Genomic DNA, 27,672 nt, shown 5'->3' on the forward strand with positions numbered 1-27,672 from the left:
GGCAAGGCGGCTGTCGTGAAACGATAAATTGTCGTCACGATCTAGTGGGAACAGCTAGACACGACAGTCGTCTAACGATAATAAAACGTGACGACATAGTGGGAACGCGCCCTAAGCCGGCGGGCAGGAAGGCAGAGGACATAAAATTTATCAATTGAAATAAAGTATAAATTTCAATGCTCTGAGACCGACCTTTAGTATCGCACCGCTTTCTCTCTACGCTATTGAAGAATACGCTATAGAGAATACTGCGACGGGAGTCCACCAGCATGCGCCCGAAATCCACCGGTATGCGCCGCCGGAGCGGTTAGTGGCCAGAGGCATGTCGGCGGACTCTGTGATACGCTGGCGGACTCATAATTGATATGCCTCATCAGTGTGCGCTGTCGGGCATGAAACCGTTTGCGCTGGCCCTAATCGTTATTTGACATAGATAGACAGAGGTTCCAAACAATGGCAATGAAAGATTCCATACAAATCTCGCATTATTTACGTATTCCATTATTGCTAAGACTTATTATCAAATTTACTGTTACCGTTATTTGAGCTCGTTACTTAATTATCGTTTTACGATAACCCAGCCGACTTTAATTATGACAAACAACATTGATACTTTATAATACAGTTAGTGATTAGTGCAGTTTGTTTAAATTTTAAACCAGGTGAATATAATTAAAACTCCGTTGCACGCGCGACCTTTCCTTACAATATGTTGGACACTACAAATCATTCGCATTAATAATCCAAGTTGGCAATTGAATTTGACCAATGACTATATTTGATGTTAAGAGCCTATGCACACGGCATATTTTATACGTGCAGATGACGCGCGTTAACGCGATTCAACCGCGATGCAGTTGCGACTAAACCTTTGCACACGTTCACAAATTCAATGGCGCCATAAACGCGTATCTGTGCGTATACGCGCTGCAGACGCTCTGTAGTCACGCGTATGTACCACATTGTGATAAGAGATAGTTTTAATTTTAGTTTTGTTTGTTAATTTCAGTTAGTTTTTGAAATAAAGCAACTTAAAAAAATATAAAAGCATGCACGCTGCGTCTTTTCAAACGTATCCTGAAATTGATTTAAGAGAAATCACTATACTAAATTATTACTATCCGTTTTTATGTGTTTATTTTGCAAGCGTAGCACTAGACACGAAGAGTGAAAAAAATAAAAATCACAGCAAAAGTTGTCTTCAACATAAAATGCTAAGTGTAAACTCCATTGGAGTATAATATAAGCTTCTTGCGTGGAACGCGATGTTTGCGCACGTTTGAATCAAACGCAACAATCTGCCTTTGAGCATCTACAGCGCCGTAAACGTCGTCGACACTTATAAAATACGCCGTATAGGCCGTGTGTATAGGCTCTAAGATCACGCGATAAGCAATTCGAAATTTAAATTAGCCAATCATTTTTCTCGATTACCATTCGCAACAGTAAAGTAACAGTAAAAGGTTGATTTCTGACAGTCATATTAGGTGTTCTGTTGCAAGATTCTACTATATTTATATCAAAGAATTGAGACAATATAAACCTTAACCTTAAGAATAATATACCTTAGCAATTGAAAAACTAAGGCTATATTAAATCAAAATGCCTTCAGCCATCCCTCTGCGTGGCTGTGCTAATAAATTGGGCGAGATAGCTGCCAGCACTACTTACCTTTACTTTGAAGCAATATATGCCTAGAGAGATGAACGATGAAGCGATGTATAATGTTGACAATAATGTGTGAAAACGATTTCACCGTAATTTTACCATACCAGGGTAATCTGCCTTGAACAAAAGAAGACCCTGTACGTGCCGGTGCCGCGTCTGCAGAACGGGTTCCTGAACCGCCTGGAGCTGCCCGAAGGCGAAACAGGCCCTGCTGCCATCAGAAAGGCGGTATCCCGTAATGGCATGGAAACTTATGGCAAGCCGATTGGTAAGCATAAATAGCAATATTTTTGATGCGCATTGTTTGACCTAGTTATACTTATTTTTAACCGGCATCAAAAAGGAGGTTCTCAATTCGACGGATTGTTTTTTGTATGTATGTTATGCGATAACTCACTCACTCGGCACATTTTGTCTAGTGAATTTGATGATTCGTTCTTGTCGGAAAGGTATCAGTATTGGTCCCACTTAAATTTGAGGAAAACATTTCACCTCTAGGGGATGAATCCGGTTCCGCGCACTTTCCGGTAACCGATTTCAATAAAACTTTGCGAATAGATGTAATTCCACGATATTTTAAGGTCGATTGTTTTTGGTACTCTTTACTAAGATTATGTTACTGACAAGTTCTAAAATTATTAATGAATGTATTATGAAATAAGTTTTCTTATGCAGGAAATGCAATAACATGTTCCAAATGCAGCGACAGCCACGCATGCCATTTGCGAAGTAAATAAATATACTTAAAAATTAAGGGACTATTGAACAAAATTAGTAAATTGCACTCAAAAACTACAGGAAAAATCTTCATATCTTTAAGCATTTTCACACTGCGGCTTCCTTGCGTGACCACCGGTGGTACATTCCGCTTGATGAGCGAGTTGTAAATGCTCCACCAGTGGGGCACCCTGAGATGACGTGATAAGAGCTGCCATTAGCGAACGACTTCTTCTTGGAAGTGCGGTCTTCTACCAATCATTTAGACCAGTATTAGGCTACTAGAAACAATAAAATAATAATAATAATAAAAGAAATAATACAAAAATAATAAAAATAAGTGATGACTATGTATGTACCTACTCTGGTGCTGATGTCGAACCATGATGTTCTTCGACTATGATTTACGGCATGCCTGGGGATTAAGTTACATTGCCACGGAATGGAAACGAAAAGAAAATTCGTTTCCATTTCCAACCGTTGCATAACGAACTTTATATCAATTGTGTAACGAACAAACTGAAAAAACAGGTCGCGTGTTTTCCAAAGAATTCTCGCGTAATCTCGGCGTTTTCAGCTTTTTTTTATAATATAATATCAAGTGACGGGACTAACAAGTCGTGTGTCTAGTGGTAATTTACACGCCTGTCCATTACAGTTGCCGTGTCACTCAGAGCTTTAAGAGATCTGAGGGGCACTGCCGCTGCGCCTGTCACCCTGAGACATAAATTTACAAGTCCCATGTGCCTGTAATTTGATCAGCATGCTCACAGTACGAAATAGGTAAGGTGGCAGTATTTCCCTGGACGAACTCTTTCGCAAGGAGCTCTACTGCTAAACAAATTCCCTCGCAATTCGGTTCCGCGGCAATATAAATTGACCCTTAATCTGGCCCAGGGTTCTTTAACGTCTGTACGTGAATTTACCAGTTTTGGGTGGTGTTTACCGCTGTTTATCGTTGCGTCAGACAATACGTATTACAACTGAAGTCATAATATATTATGTAGACTTAACGCGACGGTTTTGTTGTTCGACCAGTCAAGTGATCCCGCTTGAATATGTGTGTATAGCACACCTCACGCTGGAGAGGCACATCGCAGATGGTAAAGTAGGTATCGGAAGTTTCCAATCAGATGTAACGCTACGACAATACCAACTTAGCACCGTTTTAAAATGTCGGTTTCCGTAAATAATACGGTCTACAATGGCTACACATACGTTTGAATGATTGGTAATAGAATAATTTTGAACACAGTTCATGTTTCAACCCAGATGAGCGTCCAGTACGCAGAACTGGTTTTCTGTTTGTTGCCAGTGAATTGACTCAACATCTTGGACGAATTGGACAAATCGTTTTATACAGTAATAAACGCCTCCGTGGCCGCACGGTTACCAGCTGGCCTGCCACACAGAGGTCCCGGGTTCAAAATAGTTTCATTTCCTATGTGTAACAATCGCGAAAACCTAAGAACTCGATATGTGGAGAAAATTGTTAAACAAACTTAATCTTTAATCTGTGAGCTGTGAGCTGGTCGTCTCATTAGCGAATGACACTGTAAGAAAGTTTTTAAGCCAATTTGATCCTTAACGTATGATTCTTTCTTAAATATAGAATACGAATTTCAACCAGCGATCGTGGCCGGTCTAGCGATATAAGGATTGCTTTGCAAGTTGAGGCAAGCATGGTTCGAGTCACATAAGAATAAAATATTATTTAGCTATGACTATATAATATTGTATTTTATTTTGTTTTTAACCTCTGGATAGGTGTAATGAATGTCTAAGTCTTGTTCATATAGAACAATATTTCTAATTTTAATAATTCCGTTAAGTGCGACTTATTAAAACAAGAAAGAAAACTTTGAAAGTTACTAAAATCTTGAAAGTAATTAAAACTGAATGGATAAATGGGAACGAAACGTGGAACAACGCGTATTCAGAAGACACGATCGATGGTATGCAAACTGCAGTGATTTCATGATTTGTTAATCTATCCATACCCACCCTACGCCTTATTAATAATATCTACCCACCCACCTTAAGCAATTTTTAGTGAGCAAATATTGTGCTTTGTCAACGTTAACATCAAAAAGTGAAACAATGCTGTTAAAATGTAACAAAATAGAGCTCGTGGAATCGAACCACGGGTATTATAACTGGCAGTCGATACAACGAGCCGCCCGACCAATTTACTTGCATGTTAAATGACGAAATTTAGTACTGGTTTTAAAAATAAATTGATCATCGTCAAGCAACACTCCACTGTATTGCTTATACAAAGTTGAAATTGCTTTAATTTTTTGTTTGTTCAATACGTCTCAGAACCAAAGGTCGGTTTGGGCATGTGACGGGGTCACAGGTATCTCATGTATATGATATGACTGTACCTGCCGACACGGGGATTCGAGTCAACTTTTCGATTGAGAAGTAATCATCCATCGAATGGGCACTACTACTACGGCTTGTTTTATACGGTATTGAAAGTGCAATCAAAAAAGTGTTAACAAGGAAGTCGTGATTTTTTCGCTATATCCCAGTATTGCGGTGTATAATTTGCCATGTTCAATTGTTTACTCCTTCCAGGCATTGAAGACTCGGTGTCCCTGGATCTCGTAGTCATGGGGTCAGTTGCGGTCTCCAAGGAGGGGTACCGTATTGGAAAAGGCAGAGGTATGTAATTCCTTGACTTGGTTAAAATATTTATTATATTGCTTAATCGCGATTATTCCCGCTCTGAAATGTTAGAGCATAATGCAAAGCGAATGTTAAAAATGATTTTTATTTTTTCAAAGAGGTACTTCACGAACATAGTCTCCTTGCACCAGTTGGTGATAGAAGTAATAGTGTGTATCCTACTACAATATGTTTTGCTAGTTTAAGACTTAAATTACTAGTTACTAGGTCTGAAATTACTTTTCCCATATTAGCACAGTAAAGCTGTTCACTACAGAATTGCCACTTCCTGTCTGCCTCTCGAGGCGACGACCCCACTTCAATTCGGTTCAATATTATTGTAACAACAAACAATAGGGTATTTGACAAGTGTCGAAAAATAAAAAGATATAACTAGATAAACAAATTTGAAATCTGAATCTAAATATTCATGAAAATTAAAGATCGTAGTTGAACATTAGTCGAAAACGCGAAAAATGCCTAATTGTGCTATTAGAAACTTCAATAACACCACAGCTATGAATAAATGAATAAACGGGGACGTTTCCTTCCACAGTTAAGGAATTTTGTAATCAGAATATGTATAATTTATTTTAAAATCAATTATTTTCATTTTGAATGAATATCTAGAAAACAAATATGTAAACAAGTGTATGATTCGTAATACATTGCGGCGTTTACTCGTGCGGTACACTTATGGTCATTCTTTAGTAGGCCATAAATATCGAACGAGTGATACTTTCATATATTGCATTCTGTTTTCTAACCGGCTCAATGCGATTCCGTATTGATTAGTGTAGGGACTACCTTAAATTGCTAAATCTATCCTTAATTCTCGTCTAGTTGAACCTACTGTTTAGGGTTGTGTCAGTTGTTCAATTTTACTACTTGTGTATTTGCCTATTTGAGTCCTTGATGTGCGTCGAGAAACCGACCAGCGCACGGAAACGCGGTTTGGTGTTTGCTGTATTTTTCGAATAGGAAAAGAAGGCAAATACTTCGTCACACACGCTATCTACACGTCGTGATTATTTGCTAAATATATCAAATATGCAAATACAAAAAATAGCCATGTGAAGTGCCACAATTACAAACAACTTTAAAAAAGGACCATTTTACACATAGTCGATGTTACTACCATGACATTTTTGTATAGTATACCTTTTATAAAAGCGCAACTTAAATTTAAGCAAAACATTCAATTAATTTTTTTAATTTTGTTTTTCTTATCGCACGGACTTAATATGAATGTTGTGTACAATTATAATTGGATGTCAGGTTTATAATCTTACGTATGTAATAAGTTCTATATATTATTTGTAGTCTCTTATCTATAATTCTACCATATAAAAATTATATTGTTACTACACGGATATTTTTACTTAATTAATGTAAATGATGAACTTGAATAGATATCTATTTACAACGAGCAAAAGGGCAACCCCTGGAGTTTCTTACTCATTCTTATCAGGGGAATCTGCGTTACTAATGTATTGCGAATTGTAATTACTTACATACGAAGACAGAGCGTTTTAGATTTTATTTTAATTAACGTTATTTAACAGTAGAACATTCAATAGTAGTAGAACGTAGAAATTACTGCAGCGAGATTGGTAGACGACGACATCATTCAAGTCGCGGTCCGCAGATGAGTGCGACCGCGATACACAGACCCGGCTACGGAAGTTATTTTTTTTAAATAAGTGCGCATTTGATCGTCATCTCACCTGATGGAAACTGACGATGAGGTCGACGACCGTAGCATACACACCTTAATATTGCCTATTCACTCTCGCCTTGAAAAGGTCAAGTTATAGCGTTGTAGTTTGTAGTCGGACTGTAGTGTAAAATGATGATTACGAATAATAAAAACCTATTCTAGAGTGCAATAATAATAAAGAAACTTCACTGCTGTACTCCGTCCAACCATTTATTTAACTTTTGACATATGCATGCCTCTGAAGTTCCGTAATTATTGACGTACAACCATAGACAAAAAAATGCTATACTTCCTGGACTCTTTTATTTTTAAATTTTAGCGAAGCGACATGCTCTGTAACTCCGATTTTTATCGAGCCAACAGATTATGTAAGGAAGATTATTCAAGTTGATAAATTTTGGTACCTGTCTAATAAATTATAATGAAATGAAATAAATTTTGTTATAATATATAAATTCTTATTGTTTATTACAATGGATCGTCGGATTCTTCTTTATATGAACGGGAATAATCACTTAAATCCTCGGTTAACATTAATTATTAATTCTTGAGTACACAAATTATCAAACTCAATATCACGATCCCAATCAGATAATATCTTCTTTTTCAAACCCGCTCACATTAACGATTAAAACTTATTCGTAAATAAAATCGATTGTCATAAAAAATCGAATCGGAAACGCATTAGGACATCACTAATTGATTAGAATTCGAGCTCTCAAAAGTTAAATATAATAGTTGGACGGAGTATAGGTACATAATTTGTTGATAATGGTAACCTTACTTTTAGGCGAAGCGCGAACTAGCAACCGGCAACTAGAAGTGAATATTCTTTTTTCATATAAATTGCTGTTGCGGCAACTGGCGACAGTGTCCGACTACCGCAACTGGCAACTGTGTCGATTTCGTATCAATTGTAGGAAAATAGAATATTCGCTTCTAGTTGCCGGTTGCTTGTATCCAACATGACACACGTTTGCGCGGCGCCTAAGAGTAGGGTGCAATAATGTTCTAATTAATTCGACCTTGCAATAAAATGATAGCACAGCTTGTTATATACGAAAAACCTCTCTAGAAGTATATGGGTTGTATACACAATTGTGTATGAGTGCACATCTAAATTTGTAAAAAATATAGAATAATGTAAAATGCTAATATAAAACAGAGCGTCTTTCCGTCTTTAAATAATCTTGACCCAATTCATTGTGCGTTCGTCGACCCAGCGCGCTTAAATTCTTTTCCGCCATTCAGTTTGTCATTAAAACATTTTGTCCTAATAATTATTTTATTTATAAAACCTGTAAACAACCTGGAATCATTGAGCGGTACGATGGCGTGGCAGCAGTTTTCTCACTGTATTTATTAACTTCAATCATTAATAAGTAATGTTAGAATTATTGGGAGAGCTGCGGTAGCCTAATGGTTTCATCTACTTACCTTGTCTACCGACTCGAGAGATAGGGTTTTTCGGGGACGGGCGTCCGAGTCAAGCTCTCCGCACAGGCGTCTCAGAAGGCGTACCACTGGCATGGACCTCGGGTATGGACCTCGTCGGGTGATTCGCTGCAGCGATGAACTCGTTCATCTGCCCCGGTAGCATATGGCCGGGTCGTTCGTTCCATCGTCTTAGTAGCGGTCTAGTTGAGGACCTGAAACGAGGAGACGCGCGGGGCACGTGAGTTGCCCTTTAAGTCGGTAGCTATGCCCTGACATTGTAGCAGGTCACGCTATCAGGCATCTACGACACTAGCCCGGAGACCTAGTAGAGAATGAGAAAGACATCTAGAGAGATAGGCCGCGTAGGAATTAGGAAACTGGAGAGACGCCGTTATTCGACTTAGAGTCGGCAACCGTTAGTCGAGTGAGCGTGCCTACTGCTCCGGTACCTATCTGGAAAATGGAGAGGGTACTGTACGTGCACCCGGGGCGTCTCACCTAAGACACTAGGCTTGCAGAGAACGGAATGAAGTCGGGGCAAATGGGCTGATCTGGGGTTAGGACCCGTAGATATAGAAAAAAAGGGCAGATTTGGTATGGGGGCGTGGTTCGTGTCGCCTCGATTTGATCAAAATGATCATGTCGAAGTGACACGCCTACAAACATCGACACATTGACATGGCGATCGTTGTACATACAAGATTTCTCGTAAAACGGGAAAATGTCAAGTTGTAGCAATACACGTTGTAAAAATTGGAGTGAAAACAAAAATTTTTAAACCAGTGAGATAACATTCCACCGGCTATTTGCATTTTTAGTTACTATTTATATTATTATTCAATGATAGAAATTTCTAGACTCAAATATAGTGATGTTCATTTACGATTAACGATGTTTATCGACAATAAATTTTTACTGAAATGTTTGAATTTTAAATTTTTTTTGAATTGATACTCAATTATTTTTTTGTGAAATTACTCCACTAGTTTGTTATAAAAAATTCCTTCGATCCGGCCGGATTCGAACCGACGTCTTTTAGCATACCGTGTCAGACGCTATACCAACTAAGCCACGACACGAACCAGCGGACCTCACGAATTTTTCTATTGCTTGTTGTCGTGTCTTTGTATTTGGTTTTTCAACGACTTTTTAGTCGTAGCGCCATCTATGAGAAATCTGTGAAAGCTTTATCACCCAGTTAGATACCCTTATAGCTGCCGGCCCTGGCGAGAGATGTCGCTATTCACTGTATTTTAAATTTTTATTGAATTGATATTCAATTTTTTTGTGAAATACTCCACTAGTTTGTTATAATTATTAATACAAAGATCGAACACTCAGAAAAAATTCCTTCGATCCGGCCGGATTTGAACCGATGTCTTCTAGCATACCATGCCAGACGTTATACCAAGTAAGCCACGGCACGAATCAGTGGACCTCACGAATTTTTCTATGTGCTTGTTGTCGTGTATATTTTTGTATTTGGTTTTCCAACGACTTTTTGTTTGAATTTCTTACTATCTTTGTAATGTATGTATATATAATATATCTTTGTAATTAAAGTCCCTAAAATATCGAAGCGAAAAGCATTCACGTTAAATTGATTTCTTTTATTTTATTATTATTATTACTAAACCTTTTATTTCGAGTAACTTTAACACAACTCAAATTTCGGACAACCGTTTCAATTTCATGTCATTTTGTACGAGTATGTTGCTGTTGCTTGAAGAGAATTGTATGTGTATTATTGTTTTAGATAATTTAGATATTTAAATTCCATTATACTCGTAGATTAAAAGTAGAGTTAGTAGAGTTCTTCCCAACACAAGCATACATTTGCTTAAAGGGAGGACCTGATCTACCATTGTTGAACCAAATTGAGAAATAAATAAATTTTTAATTTTTTTTAAGAGTATTTTTAATTTATAAGTTTTTCCAATGTCTTCAAAATAAAAGAAGGGTGGATTGAAGCTGCAGGAAAATCAAAAGATTGCTTTTCTTATTACTATTTCTTATTTTGTTTAAATTTCCATAGCAAATGCATTTAAAAAATAAATAAAATAAACTCTGCTTTATTTTACATGTGTATGCAAAATAAATTAGAAACAATTGTAGAAAATTACATAAATCCTTCATAAAAAACAACATAATTTAATTTATTAAATTCGATGATGGTTCGAATTTACTCTTGACAGTGACAGCTTCACCAACTCGTGGTAACGTATAATGGAAAAGTGACACTAGCGACGATCGCCATATTTTTTATATTATTCTTATAATACTGACACTGGCCCAAGCCTAGTGGCCGCCATTAAGAAAATAATAATAATTTATATTAATTTAATAATACACCTATACCAGTGTAGGTATAGTATGAAAAATGGAATAATTTTTTAATATTAAAAACGGCCACATGGTTTCTAACTGTCGATTAGGTAGGACCACATCCCTCGTTGAGTAGCGTCAGTTTAAGGTTAATAAGGTTAATAATTCACGGAGCGGTCTCCATCCGCGCCCGCCGGTGCTGCTAGACAATGGTTTTATTTCAATACTCACGACCCAGCAAATTTGTGCGGGCACGTAGCCACCGCGATTGCGGGTACGTAACCGTTGCGATTGCGGAACGGACCGCGAAGTTAGTGGGAGTTAATCGCAATTCGCGCGGTTAATAGAGAACTCATCCCGCGTGCGCCTGCACCACATTGCGCCTGAACCGACCGCCAAAGTGCGCGGGCGACGACGGCCGCCAAGCGCGCAGGTGATCGCGCCCTGCGCGGTTCTACTAGTACCCCGCCGCGGCAACCGCGAGCAACCGTCACCACTACAGGCGTAAAACGCGCCGTGAAATGTGCTACTAATTTTACATACTTAACTATTACATTGGTGAAAACCGCTGTGATTTCTTAGTGTAACAAAAAATGAGTTTCAGCGCCATCTAACGTGTATTAGTTAGCTATTATATACTACTCTTACTCTCTGTAAGTTTAATTTTGTTAAATTTTAAAATTGTGTTACGTCGTTTTCACGTTTGAAGCCCTACCCAATCAAAATTTTAAAGTTATAGTAGTAGATAATAGAGCGTAAAGTTTGAATTGCACACAAGCTAAAAAGTGTCGACATCGGTACCCGATCTTACGCAGCGTCATTACATATCTTCCCTTTTTTTCTATATCTATGTTAGGACCTGACTTAGATGATCCCTGTGCGGGTTCGCTCGCACAGGTCATAGTCTCGCATAACTAAGAGGTTGATAGGGAGGGGCACTATAAACAAAATTTATGCAGAAAGATATGGAACTAACGTGCTACATTTCACATTGGGCCTGAGAGGAGACCCGTGCCCAGCAATGGGATGTATAAATGGATTGATGATATTGAATATTGTGAGAGAAACAGAAAATAGCTTTGCATTTTATTAAAATTACGTGCAAAATTGTCAGTGTTGCAACTAGGTAGCTATGGTACCTAACGTCACATGAACGACTTAAGATTTTTAGGAAATGAAACTATTTTTTGTACCTAAGTCGCGTATATTTGTTTTTTAGTGTTCAAATGACTTTCGTACACGTGGACTAACACAACCATAGTTCTCATGACTCCGCAGCAAAAGTTGAAAGAGAATCTTACTTGATTTTTATTTATTTTTTATTTTTATTTATTTACCTTAAATCCTATGCGAGTGTAAACGAGTTGAAGGCTGAGGTTCAGAATACGATTTGTAATACAATTCATCACAACACGTTATTAAAAGTTACTCAAAATGAATTCGTTAAAAGATTAAATTTGTGTATCCAAGAAAATGGAGCTCATTTCGAGCAACTATTTAGTTAGATTACCATTTTTTTTCGTTTTATTAAAATACGTTAAGATTTCATGTTTTTTTTTTCATTTAATTAACCAATTTTTGTGAGAGATTTTATTCTTGTAATTAACCCTATCGATCGATGTAATAAAAGTTCAAGGTGCATTTTTTTCAGGTTAATGCGGGTTCGATTCCCGCGTGTTGCTAGAAATTTTCGAAAATCTATGATAGCAGTTTTATTTCTTTATAAAATAAAGGAATATTTCCTTTTTAAGTAAAAAGTTCTATCTCCAGTGTTTAGAGTACTGTCCCTCCAGCTGGCATTACAAATTTCTAGCCTGTATACTTATAAATGAGATTTTGAATGGTTTTAGGACATGAAAATTTATCGAGTTCTTTTTTCAGTTCAAATCCTGTTGCCCCAGATTAGATAGATAGATAAATGATGTATTCGTCACAGTATACACAAACATGTGATACATGTTAAAAATCCGAAATAACAATAGCAACACAGCACAAATAAAACATAAGCATTAACAAATTATTTTTTAATAAGGTTCAAAAGTTTTACCTACGCTTGTGCTCTTTTCAGGCTATGGAGACCTGGAGTTCGGCCTTATGATGCACATGAAGGCCATCAAGCCCAACACAATTGTGGTCACTACCGTTCATGACTGGCAGGTACCTATTTATTCACTCAATAAGCAATCCCATAACTATTAATCCAGAACAAATTTATTTATACAACCCTGAACACCCATTTTTGCAAAAATCGATTCCTCCAATGAACATTACGCCATTTTCTGTTATGTTTTGTAAACAGCCATATTTATTGACTAATATTGTGTTCTCCGAATTTTGAAAAAAAAGAAGCAAAAACGGAATTCCAAAAAAAAAGAATTTTGTGAAAAAAATTACAAAGAAACAAGAAACAAAATAAAAACAGGTAGGAACAGGTCTAAAACTTAAGTTGGCGTAGTGTGTTGGAGGTATCGAAATGCGATCGTGATTGCCACTCTCGTATAGGTTTTTTTCACCTTGAGCGAAAGTGTGTTATTGTCTCTTATTGTAATCTAAGCTGACGCCACCTTAATCATTTGCAATATATAAAAGGCCAATTATGGTGATTTACACTTACAAAATCATTATAAGTATTTTCAATTCGCGCTCTTGGTGAAATAAGGCCACATCTGCAAAATGAAAACTTCAGGAGAGAGGTTTAATGATTCTGCGAACGAAATTTCTCGATAACTTTTTATAGGAGTTATAAAATTCACATATACATAATTTGTTTCATGTAGTTCGTATTATTTTTATGATTGTTCATATGGCTAAAACGTATGATCGCATATTGCTTTATTATACCAAGAGTACCAATTGCAACAGTTCTAGCATATATTGCACATATTGTAAGGGTGCTGCTGCTGGTGAAATTACAGGCACATGGGACTTGTCAACTTATGTCTCAGGGTAACGGGCGCTGATGCGGTGCCCCTCAGATATTTGCTATTTAAAGCTCTGAGCGGCACTGCAACTGTTATGGACAGGCGTGTCGCTTATCATCAGGCGCACCACTTGTTCGTCCCGTCAAAAAAAAACGAGAAATTAGTCGGTTGTAACTATAAGTAACCATTTTTTTTTTAACTTTCTTTGACGATCTCGGTGGACCAACTGTTTGCACTGTAGACACTATGGTCTCTGTATACCCCATTGGGAAATAGGCGTCACGATAAGGCACAGATATATATATAATTTTCGTTATGTTGGTCAAATTGTAAATGAATTTTATATGGAAAAACAAACGTGTTTTGTTTTAGGTTTTCAACACCTTACCTGCGGAGCTCTTCGGGCCCCACGATGTACCCATTGACATCATTGTCACACCGACACAGGTATGATTAACAAGCAGCAGTCCCAGCATACCTAATACTATAGATATAGATGGTTTATACTTATGGAACACTCGTAAAAGACCTTAGAAATATTCCTAAGATACAAAACTTTGTTCAAATAAAACTCTAAATTTCTAAAATTTTGTTACTAAAATTAAGTAACTAAACACCATAATATCCGATGATAAGTGACAATGTAGACACAACAAACAACAACAAACAAAAAACAAAGCAACGAAGTTGCTTTGTGTTATTTTCTAATGTTCATGTAAGCTTTTAAATGTGATTGTTCAAATGGAATTGGACATTCACATTGTAATGCGCAGGCCATACCGCGAACGAAGCTAAGCTAACTTAGCTCACTTAGCCGGGGCATCTTTTCATACTTCGCTTCACACCGCGAACTAAGCGAACCGAGCTAACTACACTAACCCAACGATTCCACTAGCTATGTAAAATATGTCGCCCTTTTGCCGCCCTTCTTCAATCCCGCACGTATCCATAGTCAGTACTTAAAGTTTGTCCCAATCCATTTTCAACAAAAAGTAAACAAAACTGTTTACTTTAGTTGGTATAGCGTCTGGCACGGTATGCAAGAAGACGTCGGTTCGAATCCGACCGGATCGAAAGAATTTTTTCTGAGTGTTTTTTCTGAGTGTTCGATCTTTGTATTAATAATTATAACAAACTAGTGGAGTAATTTCACAAAAAATAATTGAATATCAATTCAATAAAAATTTAATTAAACAAAACTGGTTAAAATACTAAAGCAATCACTCAGTAAATCGAATAAGTAACACTTTCAACGTATATTTCGAAGATTTCGACTTGATATCTCATCGCTTTTTCCAACAATAATTATTTGAATAGCATCGTAAAATTGTATTTGAAAAATGGTAGTCCAAAAGCGAGGTTATTTTTCATCTATACACCTATGGTTGCATAGTGCTGTACGAAAAAAAAACATTCGGTTCATTCAATTAAAGTTTTTGTAATCGATTAGTAAATCGAATATTTCAATCGCAGTCGAACGAGTATCTTAGTTTAAGGATTTGAAGGAGGGCTTAAAATTAAGATTTCGGAAATTTTAAATATGCTTATGTAGGGAAAACCGCTAGTATGACTCAATTGAACAAATCGATTAATTAATTGAATGAATCGATTTGTTCAATTGAGTCATACTAGCGGTTGTAGTTGGCATTACAATTGGCCATCACTAAACTGTCTATGGTCGTATCAGGGACTTGTTTGTTTACATTTTGTTGAAAATGGATTGAAAGAAGTATACTACGTATTTTTAACCGACTTCAAAAAAGGAGGAGGTTCTCGATTCGAATATGTTTATTATAAAGTAATATTATTATTATTTTAATAAAATAAAATGAATATGGATCCGCGAGAAGAGCTGTGTTTGACCACCCAATAGTATTTTATAATTCACGCTTAATAAAACGTATTAATGGCTTGTAGAAATGGGCTGATGATGAGAATATTTCAATAGTAAAGATTATATTTTTTAACAGGTGATAGAAACACAACGTCTCAGCCAGCGACCGGTGGGTATCCTGTGGCATCTGCTCTCCAATCGTCGCGTTCAGCTGATGCCGATCCTCGGCCAACTGCGTGACATCGAGATGCTGTGAGTACATTGCACTGATTTTTTGCTAAATCTTAGAGAAACTTGTTCTAAATAGGTCGTGAGCGCTAACGCAGTATCTTAAACATACCCCGAACGCTCCATACAACGGGCGAAAGTTATTTACCTACTAGTACTACATACAGCATGGCGCTACCTGCACACGCGCAAATGTGTGCGTGAAGTGGCAAGATTACTTGTCACTTTCTCGTACGTGTTTAGAGCGGCAACATAGCGAAAATTTTAACGCGAATCTGTTTTCTATAATTATATTAATAGAATCCTATAATTACACAAGTTAATTAGGTATTTATATCGATATAACATTATATTTTTCATTAATTCAGTAACTAGAAAAATAGTGAAGGTTTATTTAAAAAAAATAAATTTAAAAACAATAAAATGTTATATTTTGGACAGATACTTTTAAATAAGGTAACCAAGGTATTTGAAATTTCGTGTCCAACTTATATAATAATTATATTCACTACATATTTATCGCCAATACAAATTGAAAATTCGTGAAACTTTGTATAATGTATTTTATCACATTATATTGATATATTAAATCTGTATTATTTATTACTCTGCACTAAAAAACGAAGAAAATAATAACTGAATGAGTTTCAAACATAAGTTTTTTTACTTACCTCGTTTAATCTTACGGAAAACGAAAGAAACTCCTCTCTTTGTCCCGTTTAGATGATGATAAACAGCCGTACACTGCACAACTCACGACCGTTATAAATAGTAACTGCCTCCGTGGCCGAACGGTTACCATGCCGGACTGCCACGCAGAGGTCCCAGGTTCGATTCTCGGGCCGGGAGAAATGTTTGTATGGCTTACATTTATTTCTCTCGTGAGTTTGGGTGTAATTTGTGGTTGTCTATGTGTGTGTCCATGGCACCCGCGACACAGTGTTTCCCTAGTGCGGGGCTATGTTGAGTGTGTGCGTTATTATGTGTGCGTTATAACGTACAATGATGTTATGTATTAATGTACAAGTTTCAAAGCCGTCTTAGCGCGAAAACGGCTCGACGACAGCCTTGTTGTCGTTCAGTCAATGTGACCGTCAATGTGCGGGGCGTGGTGCGGTATCTAAAGCTAGGGAGGGACGGAGAGTGTCCATTCTCGTTAGATGTTTGTTCTCGGCCTTAAATAAAATCACGCTACATTAGAAAACCTGCTATCATATGGTTCCGTGTAGCAATTGCTATGTAGGTTTTCACGTAAAATCCAATCTACGCCATCTAGTGTCCTTAGAAGGAACTATAAAATCCTAGCTATCGAAAGCGGTGTATTTAAATAGGTTTGTTAGTTTTTAATATAGTTGGTTTGTATAATATTGAAAATTTTCGCGGTCATCATCGCAATGGGCATTGTTCATTTTTTTCAAACTCTATTTCAAAATCCATTTCGAGGAATAATAATAATAATTTTTATTTCAGGACAGTAGTCCCATAATACACAAAAAAACACAATAATAAAATCAGTAATAAAATTAAAATCAATGTAAAACCAAAAATAAAACAAAATAAAAATAAAAATACAATAACTAATAAAATTTGTAATTATTATTAAAAATAAGAATAAGGTTGCTGATTGATATTTTGTATGTAGGTATGTCAATATTATTACGTTGAGATTCTTTACATTTTTCAAAAAATAGTATTGACCTTTATTTGCCATTCAATGACGTCATCAGTAGCTCTATAATGTTTTGTTCGTTCATAATGCAAAGCAAAAACGCAAAAATAAATTTAAATGTCACTTCACGTTTGTAAACATAACCTTACTATCTTTGCAACTTTTAATTTTGCTGCCGGGAGACAAAATATCAAATATAACATAGCCATGGAATACAACAAAATATCAAATATAACACAGCTATGGAATACAGAAAGTGTTTTGTTCATACCTGCGAGAATGGTTCAATAAATAACACAAACAAGAGGTTTGTTCATATTAGAGAAAATTGCAATACTTTATAACAAGTTTACACTATTTATTGTTGTGAAGATCACTTTGAAGTGAGTTAATAAACCTGTATAAAACAACACTGTCTTCCTTTTCACTGTTAGTACTACTGTGAAATTTATTAATTTAAGGTAATAAATATTCTATTAGTTTTGTAGCCGACCAGAGATTTGGTGAACTGCTTCAAAGTGAAAATTATGAAATATGAGCAAAAACTCAAATGCACAGTCAAGCTGCGCAATATCAGTATATTAAATGAGGTATCAATTCAACAGTTTCATTAGTATGATTGTAATTTACCTATTGTATACTATATAAAGCCAATAATAATATGTTTTCAGCTGCTACTGCTATTCTAACCTAGTACCAGCATAACAGCAAAAAAAGAAAACATGGAGAGTTTGTGTAATCCCCAATACGTCTCCGACTTGCACATTACTTGTAAAGTTTATTTAGTTATATCATTAGTCTTGTGCTATTATGAAGCATTCTTATAACAAAAATGTTGTTGGTTGCATTAAGAAGTATCCAATCTACTTTTTAACTGACTTCGAAAAAAGGAGGTTTTCAATTCGACTGTGTTTTTTTTTGTATGTGTGTTACGCGATAACTCCGCCATTTATGAACAATTTTGATGATTCTTTTTTTGTTCGAAAGAAGGTACCTCAGATGTGGTCCCATTTCAATTTCAAGAAAATATTCCACCTCTAAGGGTGGCAAACTAGGGGATGAATGACTTTTGAGGTCAGTCTTTTAACCGGGGGTTAGGTTATTAGATACACGCTGCAAAACAGCGTGACGTAAAAGTGGTTGACAAAAGTACAAATTATAGAATAAAGGAATCAACAAGTGGTAGGACGACAGCTGAAATAATTTCTTCTCTAGAAGTTTCTTCAACAGCTACTCCTTCTATATTTGGTTCTGCATCCAAAATGTAAGAATGAAGTAGCTTCTCTGTTTGGTTCTACATCCGAAATGGAAGAATGGACTTTACTATGGACAAGGCAAAAACAGTGTTAAAAAGTAGAAAACATATTGTTATAGTAACTTTGTTTAAAACAAAACGAATTGATTCAGTATAAAGAATAAGTGATCAACTTGAATTTTCGGACTAAACTTGCAATAAGGATTTTGATCAGTATAGAAAATTTAGGTAATTAAAAAAAAAAATCTAATTTGCACTTCTCATTGAAAAGAAATTAAAAAACCTGCCACTTGTATTTAAAGTAAGCAGTTATTCAAATGTTGAAATGATTTCGATGTTGAAATTTTTACTGCATAAACAACACTTATCTACAAATATGTGCCATATTTGCATGCGATTTTTCTTTAATAAAGAGTGAATTCCTAAAAAATAATAATTCTAAAATCAGCACATTTTCTTGATGTGGATTAATGTCATGATTATGAAATTAAAATCAATGCATACCTTTTTGCCGAAGAGAACTTGGTTGGCATTTTTTTAACAGCTGTGTTTTGCCAGCAACAAATTTGTATATAAAAAAATATGGGGATCATCGCCAGTGTCAGTTTCCTAATTCAAAAATCTTATTTAAGTTCTAGTAGTATGTGAAATTTATCAATATCACACAATTTTCCCCTTACATGATAGTTTTTTTTAATTAAATGACAGCTTTATAATGTCGAAAATTTAAAGAAGGTACCAACACTAAAGAGTATTATTGGTTAACGGTCGAAAGGTAAAAAAGTGTGATTCAAGTAAATTGTTATTTAGATCATGGAGTAAATAAAATACTTATTAATTAATAATACTTTTATTTTTGTTATTAGCAAATAGCACTTGAAATTGTCAGAATTGACATAAGATCACTACTCACTCACGAGATACATTTAACCAGTGTTTCCCGTTGATCAGACTGGTCTGGCCAATGGGATTGTTTTAATAACGAATGGTGGGAATGTTTAATCAATTTTATGACATCAATAACACATTTGGTCACATTTATAATATTAATTTTAATATAAAACCACTACTACACATATATCTCATCTAATTACGTAGGAGCTGTATAAAGTTTTCATTTCACAATATTTTTGTCACTTACTACTTTCATCTGACTTCATAGCCTTTTTAAGCTGAGTTACAAATATTTTTACATTATAAGCATCTCTTAACTCAGCGTCGTGCCTCTTGGCATAGGCCTCATCCAGACCTTTCTAGTGCGCTCTATCAAGAGCTACTCTTCTTCAACATGGTCCTACAGTTAGCTTCAGCTTATCCTCCCATCTTTGATGTTGACACTTTCTATTACGTTTTCCATCACGTGGGTACCAAGTGATGACTACTTTGCTCCATTTTTCCGGCCCACGTAACAGCTATTTAGTTTTAAATCTATATAGATGTTTCAACATTTGAACGATTTTTACTCTTCTTATTTCTGCTACATTAAGCTTGTTTTAAGTAAATGTATTCCATAATCATTACATTTTCGACTTTTGGCAATTTACGTAATTCAGCTTTTATAAAGTTCATGATTCCGTCAGTCATATATCTGCACTAAATAAAACAAGAAGAAACAAAAACGAGTGCGAAAATAGTAGAACGATAAATCCAATACTTTAAAGAAATACCAGAGAACACAAAGTAACGAAATACATCTACACGCTAGAATTTCGTTTTTGACATTTTGAGAGATGTCAATTTACTTTTTTAAATATTCCCTGCCGCAAAGGTTAACATTTATAGAGTCATTGAAGACGTCATCAAATAAATAACTTGCAAAATTTTCAAAAAATCATAAGGCAAATAAGCTACGAAATGATAAAATATCCAAAGGAGTGTCTTAAAATAGTCTATATTTTCGAAAAAAAATTTAATGTGTAAAAAAATGAGGTCAAAAATTGTGAACAATGCCCATTGTTTTTTTCGTATAATATCAAGTGACGGGATGAACAAGTCGTGAGCCGGGTGGTGAGCGGCACGCCTGTCCATAACAGTTGTAGTGCCACTCAGTGGTTTAAATCGCAAAGATCTGCGACATAAGTTGACAAGCCCCGTGTGCCTGTAATTTCACCAGGACCCCTTACCCTTTAAAACCGAAACACAGTAATGCGGACATTACAGCTTGGCGGCAGAGATAGATACGGTGACAGTACTTCCCTGGGCGAACTCTCACAAGGAGCTTTACTACTACTAAAAAAATGTTAATGTATAAACGGAGTTTACGTAATAGTTTTCAAAGTTTTTTATGTTCTAAATTTCTCCCACATTATCCGTCATGATATCGTTTTTTGATAAATAGAAACAGTAGTGTATATATTTGGCGTTCCTCAGCGCTGGCCGCGCCTGCGCGCTGAAGGAGGAGGACACGGACGTAGAGGAGCGTGTGGCGCAGCGCCCGCGTCGACCACGTCGCCGCACGCGCAGCCACAAGAGCCACAGCGAGGGCGAGGTATTTATATTTTATATTCTTCTTGTATCGATGGCATTATGTTATAATGCTTGCCATCGTGGTAAAAGCATTTGCCAATCGGCGTAAGGTAATTGCCGATTGTTGCCCAAGGTGCTTCAGATGTACACAAAAGGAATGGTACGCCGTGCGGGGAGGCTCTTCATGCACCTTTTTATAATACCAAGTGACGGGACGAACAAAGCGTGCGCCTGGTGGTAAGCCATGGATTTATGCACTGCAGCTGTTATGGGCTCATGCGCTTGCCCTTAACAGTTGCAGTGTTACTCAGAACTTTAAATCATAAAGAACTGGGGGCACCGCCACTGCGCCCGTCACCCTAAGACATAAGTTGACTTGTCAACTTTGTCTCATGTGTAAAGTTTCTATAATTTCACCAGCACCCTTCACAACCGAAACAGTAATATGACCATTACTGCTTGGCGGTAGCACTACTACGACTATGTTTCTTTTTCGATTTTGATGATTTCTTTTTCTTGGAAAGAAAATACCTCGGGAGTGGTCCAATTTCAATTTGAAGAAAATATTCCACCTCCAAGGGCGGCAAACTAAGGGAATGAGTTTTGAAGTCGGTTTTTTTTAGTACTGACTGATTCTACTTGTGTACTATTCAAAACTGGATTGCGTGAATATGTTCCGACACGGTCCTAGTCTGCAATATATATATTTATATCACTAAGTATAAGTTTATTTACGTATATTTATATATACAAATGTACATATGTGTAGGTATTTGGTATAATATAAAATTTTACCCTTGGCACAATACGTCTCCCGCTGTTTAGCTTTCCTCTGCCTCGAAAGTTGAGAGATCGATTTTAGCGGTAAGGCCGCATATGCACATTAGTTTTAAGTTGTTTGTGTGCTGTTTTTGTTCTTGTGTGTGAGCAATACAGTGTACATCTATACGTTATACAAAAAATTTAGCTGACTGTCGTTAATTAGAAGGCATTATCGAAATTCAAACAGTTGTTTATCTCATGTTCGCAGGGTAACACTACAGAGGGCGAGGAGGGCAAACCGGGCAAGCCCCGCCGGCCGGCGAGACGCCGCAACAGCAACAAGTCCGCTAGCAAGGAGGGCAAAGAGGGCAAAGAAGGCAAAGATGGCAAGGAGCCCGACCAGAAGCCGCGCCGCACCAAGCGTCCGCGTCCCGTCATCGACTTTTCTGTCAAGGTACGCACCACTTCCTTGACTTTTTTTTGGGGCAACTTACACTGTAAAAGTCGACACGCGCAACGCCACGGCGCATGTCTTTCGAATGGTCCATACACAAACGCACTAACGCCGGAAAATAATATGGCATCATAAATAATATGTATGTATCTGCCCAACTCTTTATTATTTCTTTAAGTGAATTTGCACAAAATTCGACAATAATTATATAAAAATTAATTAATATTTACGATAAAGGCTCCATTACTCTTGTGTTCAAGTAATTTTCAGTCGAAGCTAAATTTAACAAAATGCACCATATTTTGTTAAGTTTCCAGTAGAAGCTGCATATGGTGTTATTGGGCCCTTAAATTGTTGCAAGCAAAATAAGGCAACTGTACTGCAATGACGTTACAATTTAAATTAAATGTTTTAGTTTTTTATATTTCGTTACATGTCACTACGTTTGTATAGGTTAACTTCGGTCTTTTTTTTTTCGTGGTTTTTGTATTAGACCCGACGTCCATTTGTTGGTAGGTCAATGACGTAAGGCTATATTGACATACGTTTAGAGAATGAGAAGTGCAAAAAATATTTTTTATTTATTTAGGAAAATAATTTGTCTTATACAAGTCATACAAAAAATACATTAAATTATTAACAGGCCAGATTGTTTGTTACGTATTACAAAATATGAATTTGTACAATGGACACCTGTTCAAAAAAAAAAAAAAAAAAAATTGATGACACCTAGGAAATGAAGCTATTTTTCCGGATTTAAATCGCGTATATTTGTTTTTTTAAACAAATATATGCGATTTCAATCCGGAAAAATAGTTTCATTTCCTATGTGTAACAATCGCGAAAACCTAAGAACTTGATGACACCTATCAGAAGAGAAATAAACAAAGAATGATAATGTAGACAGTAATAGAACCTGCTGTTATAGAGGTTTTATTTTATTCTAATTTATTCAAGGGGTCCTCTGTCAAATATTGAAAATATAATCAAATTATCAGTCAATCAAAGTGTCAGACTTAACGGCTAAAGGTCGTGTGCCGTATAAATGTGACTTTCAACTTTACTTTTGATATCCATAGTATAAATTAAACTCTCGACTCTCGATTGTCTTCATTTTCGCTTGTCTTAATTTTTCTTCCTCCAGGTTTATGCAGCACTCATATCATATTATAAGGTGGTCAATCAACTTTACTTTGAATTACTTTACTTACTTAGCTGGCTCAGCAGCCCGAATTTCTGTCATTTGAATTACTTTAGTTAATGAAATTGGTTAAATTATTCACAGATCTCGAATATCAGCCCGAACACGCGAGTGCGTGACCTGAAACAAGCCCTATCCGAGCGCGGAGTAAAGCCTCAAATCATGGTCTGGAAGGTATGTGATTATTTCCATAAAAACATTTGCTTTACCTCGTTTCAATCCATTTTGAACAAAAAGTAAACAAACAAGTCACTGACCTGACCATAGACGGTTTAGTGATGGCCAGTTATAACGCCAACTATAAATCGATTAATTAATTGAATGAATCGATTTGTTACCTGTATAACCTATATAAGCATATTTAAAATTTCAATTTAAATCCTCCTTCAAATCCTTACACTTAAATATTCGTTCGATGGCGATTGAAATGTTCGATTTAATAATCGATTACTAAACTTGAATTGATTGAGCAGAATGTTTTTTTTTGAACAGCACTATGCAACCATAGGCAAGTCATAGAAGTATAGAGGAATGATAACCTCACTTTTGGTCTACCATTTTTCAAATACGATTTTACGATGCTAGTCAAATGAATATTGTTGGAAAAAGTGATGATATATCAAATATATCAAGTTGAAATCTTCGAAATATACGTGAAAGTGTTACTTATTCGATTTATTGAGTGATTGCTTTAGAATTTTAACCAAACAGGTTTGTTTACTTTTTGTTCAAAATGGATTGGAACAGACTATACACTATGTCCAACATCGTCCTTGTCGCTGTGAATAGAATTAACTTATATTATTGACAATAAAAGTAAATTAGATACGTCGATTCTGAATTTAATTTTTTATATTATGATGCAGCAAAACTTTTCCGTGAAATAAATTATGACAGCTAATTTTGTAAAAAAAAACGTTATAATGCTGTTCACTTTGAACCGTTCTTGTCGTAAGTATATAGAGTTTAATTTAAATATGATTTTCTTTGAGTACTTACATATTGAGTTTTAACAAAAGGTACTGAATCTATTTTAATTTCGCCTTGTATCAGAATTTTACAATTGAGGCCCCTCAATACCTTAGAAACTTTGGCCAAAAGAAAATGTATCGAATAGCTTATTTCTATTTCACTGAACTGTTATGGACAGGCATGTCGCTTACCACAAGGTGCACGACTTTTTTGTCCCGACGCTAAGGCTCAACTTATACTGGCGCAGAGTCGAAACGTCGCGTCGCGTCCTGTTTTTCAACTACAACGCCTGGCGACACGCGACGACGCTAGCATTAGTGCGCCCGGATCAGTGTGATCGGCGTCTGACGCCTCACCGCGCCCAAGTAACGCGCGGCGACGCGCGAAACCGCTCGACTTCAACCAAGCTTCGACGCGCGAATGACTCGCGCGTCGGTGCGTGTTTCCATTTTTGCATAACACAAATTTGTACCTTAATAATGGGAAAATAGAGATGAATATGCTATAGGCGACAAACATGACGCGTCGCGACGCTTCGACTCTGCGCCAGTGTGAGTTGAGCCGTAGTATTATAAAAAAACTGAATTTAGTTTTTTTTTACATATGAGCAATATTGTGATTTACTTTGTTTTCAATTAACAGGGCTTTCGTGGTTTCTGTTATCTACACTTCTTCAAGCCTGGACCGCAAAAGGTAATTCCATTGTACTATACTTACACTCCCTAACTTGCTTCCGGTAGCGGTAGAAATCGAATGGTTACATAGTGTGAACGCCGCTGGGACAGTGCACCCTTCGCTCGGTATCGTTAAAGTGAACTTTTGAGTTGGACCTTGCGTGGTGGGTCTACGTTCCGCTGACATGGCGCACACGTTCTAGTTTCTCACGAAATGCCACGTGGTTTGGTATGTCAACAAGAGTTATTGCAGAATAAAACCGCTATCAGGTTCTCCAGACCCTGCATTACCATCAAGTGCGTTCTTATGACATGATGTAAAATGTTTGAGTGACGAGGAATTTGGCGCAAAAATCTTCTCTGGTTTCTTTTTTGCTTTTTCTGCTGTGAAGAATGTGCTAAGTTGAAGCGCCACCAGCTCTGGAGCTAGGTACTTCTAGCAATACTTTCATGTAACCTGAAGTTGGTATGTACCAAATCTAAGTTACAAAAAATCTTTTTTCAGTCAACTTTTCTAACTAATGTAATTAATTAGTAAATTATAACAACACTAGTACATAAACATAATTTAAAAAATAGGTAAATAGGCGATCGAGAAAGATTACGTATCGGTCGGTGAAGCGAGTGGCGGGGTCACTGTCCTCCGCGGTGAATACACTTGGGTACAATTTTACAAAACTTTACTAGATACAATGAGCAAGAATATTGAACAGAATATATTTTTATTATATTTTTAGATGTATGTTTTAGGTGTAATGTTAAATACATTATTGTTATTATTAATTTTTTAAATATGGCGAGAAAGCAAAACAAGTAAACACACTGTATATTCGATGGCTTGAAGAGCGAAAAAGGGATTTAAAGAGTGAAATGTAGCCGACGATATGCGAGTGTAGTGTGACGAGGAGGAGAGTACAGCGCGTTGTTTCCGCAGGGCGAGGGCGACAGTAGCCCCATGGTGAACATGGAGAGCGTGCTGAGCGCGCTGTCGCAGATGTCGCTGGGCGGGTCGGGCGCCGTGCGCGACGACGCGCGCGACGACAAGCCGCGCCTGCTGTGCGTCGAGCCCGCGCCGCCGCGCCAGCCTGCGCCGCAGCCGCAGCCGCAGCCGCAGGAGGTAACTAGTACTAACGCACCCTGTGTCGCGGGTGCCATGGACGCAACATAGACAACCATAAATTACACCCAAACTCACGAGAGAAATAAATGTAGACAATTTTTTTTATAATATCCAGTGACGGGAGTAGTCATTATTCGCAGGAAAAATCTTAAGACTTCTATGTAGATTTTAACGTAAAAGTCAATCAACGCCGTCTAGTCTCCTTAGATGTAACTACAAAATCATCCCAGTTGTCGAAAGCGGTGTATAGTATTAAATAGATTATTTATATTGTAAATAGACTTCAAAAAAGAAGAGTAGATAGGCGCCGGCATAAATGTGCTAATAGACCAAATCAGTCAATAAGTTGACGATCTCTGATCATTTAATAGGGAGGTCCTATGTTAGGACCAATTCAAGAATTGAACTTTTCTAATATCTCAGAGGAGATTCCGTTATTACTAAAGAAAGGCGCTTTTTTCATTTTAGTTTGTTGGGCCTTAGGAGGTTAATGTGCTATAAATAGTATTTATTCATTTCATTATTTCGTTCATTCATTCATTACCGATGATTTAGTAGACTTTGTGGACTTTCTGAGCTATATTTATATAGTGACATTCTTATTACAGGTACATTGAATAGCGAGTCCCAACGATACGTTCCCTACGACATTTTTGATAACGACTATTATTATTTCTAAACACGCATACGAATAGCTTTATTTGCACACGGACTGGGCCAACTCATTCCGATACTAATTGTTTTAGCGTTAAGGTATTTTTCTTTGCGCCGGTCCAAGCAGTTGCATAATTAATACACTCTATTGCATATGTAGTACTCTTTCATGGTAGCGAGGTTTGTTACTAAGTGAGATTTAACAGCAGTTTGCAAACAATAAGCCATGCCTTCCATCATTCTTGGAACAACTGTAATACGTACATTATAAAGGTGACTACATTGTTTCGCTCACTTACGCTCAGAAGTCGCTTATATGAGAGGGATGGAAGTAGTACATTAAAAAATATGCAATAGGGGCTTTTTAACCGAAGTGTAAGCGATTAGATTTTAGTTGTGCGTCGATAGTTCGGACGTGTGTTCGCTCGATGGTTTTTAGTTTTATTTGCAATCGGCCGGCGCGGTTAGAGTGAGCTATTAGGCATCTTGTACACTGAAGTGTAGTTGGGATCAGAAACAAAGTTATCGGATAATGTTAATGTTATCTTACTTTGTATTTGTAATATTCAATCTAAATTGCGAATATATTCGTTACGCTTTTTTTTATTATTATAATTCTGTTAAAGTATATTGATCACTACAAATTTATACGTAACTTGTTTTATCGCCATTGTTTTGTTATGAGTATTAAATTTTACCGAACTTCAGTTTCTTAGTTTAAAATAACTGTAGTCATTATTAGTACACGTATCTGCCGCCTCACGTCTCCGTCTGTCTCCCGCTTCAATGGACAATGTGCCTTAAACACTTAACGATAGTATATATTTTATCATTGTTTAGTTGTTCTCTAGTCTAAACGTTAGCATATAATTTGAAACAGTAAATACTTTATTTACTACTTACTTTGGTACTTGTTTACTCA

General features: G+C 36.6%; 1 protein-coding gene across 1 annotated transcript; it reads left to right on the plus strand.

Moving 5' to 3' along the window:
* The first annotated feature begins 1,702 nt into the window (after positions 1-1,702).
* LOC113232598 (methenyltetrahydrofolate synthase domain-containing protein) lies at positions 1,703-27,077 on the plus strand. Its single transcript, XM_026467367.1, has 12 exons — positions 1,703-1,719; positions 1,776-1,936; positions 4,969-5,055; positions 12,609-12,697; positions 13,834-13,908; positions 15,432-15,547; positions 20,818-20,935; positions 21,944-22,129; positions 23,415-23,504; positions 24,945-24,995; positions 25,911-26,093; positions 26,705-27,077. Exons 1-12 carry the CDS (start codon positions 1,703-1,705, stop codon positions 26,711-26,713), a joined length of 1,182 nt encoding a protein of 393 aa, XP_026323152.1. The 3' UTR covers positions 26,714-27,077.
* Positions 27,078-27,672: the final 595 nt, after the last annotated feature.

The sequence above is a fragment of the Hyposmocoma kahamanoa genome, unplaced genomic scaffold, assembly GCF_003589595.1.
Source record: "Hyposmocoma kahamanoa isolate Upper Pololo Valley unplaced genomic scaffold, ASM358959v1 76, whole genome shotgun sequence".
NCBI lineage: Eukaryota > Metazoa > Arthropoda > Insecta > Lepidoptera > Cosmopterigidae > Hyposmocoma > Hyposmocoma kahamanoa.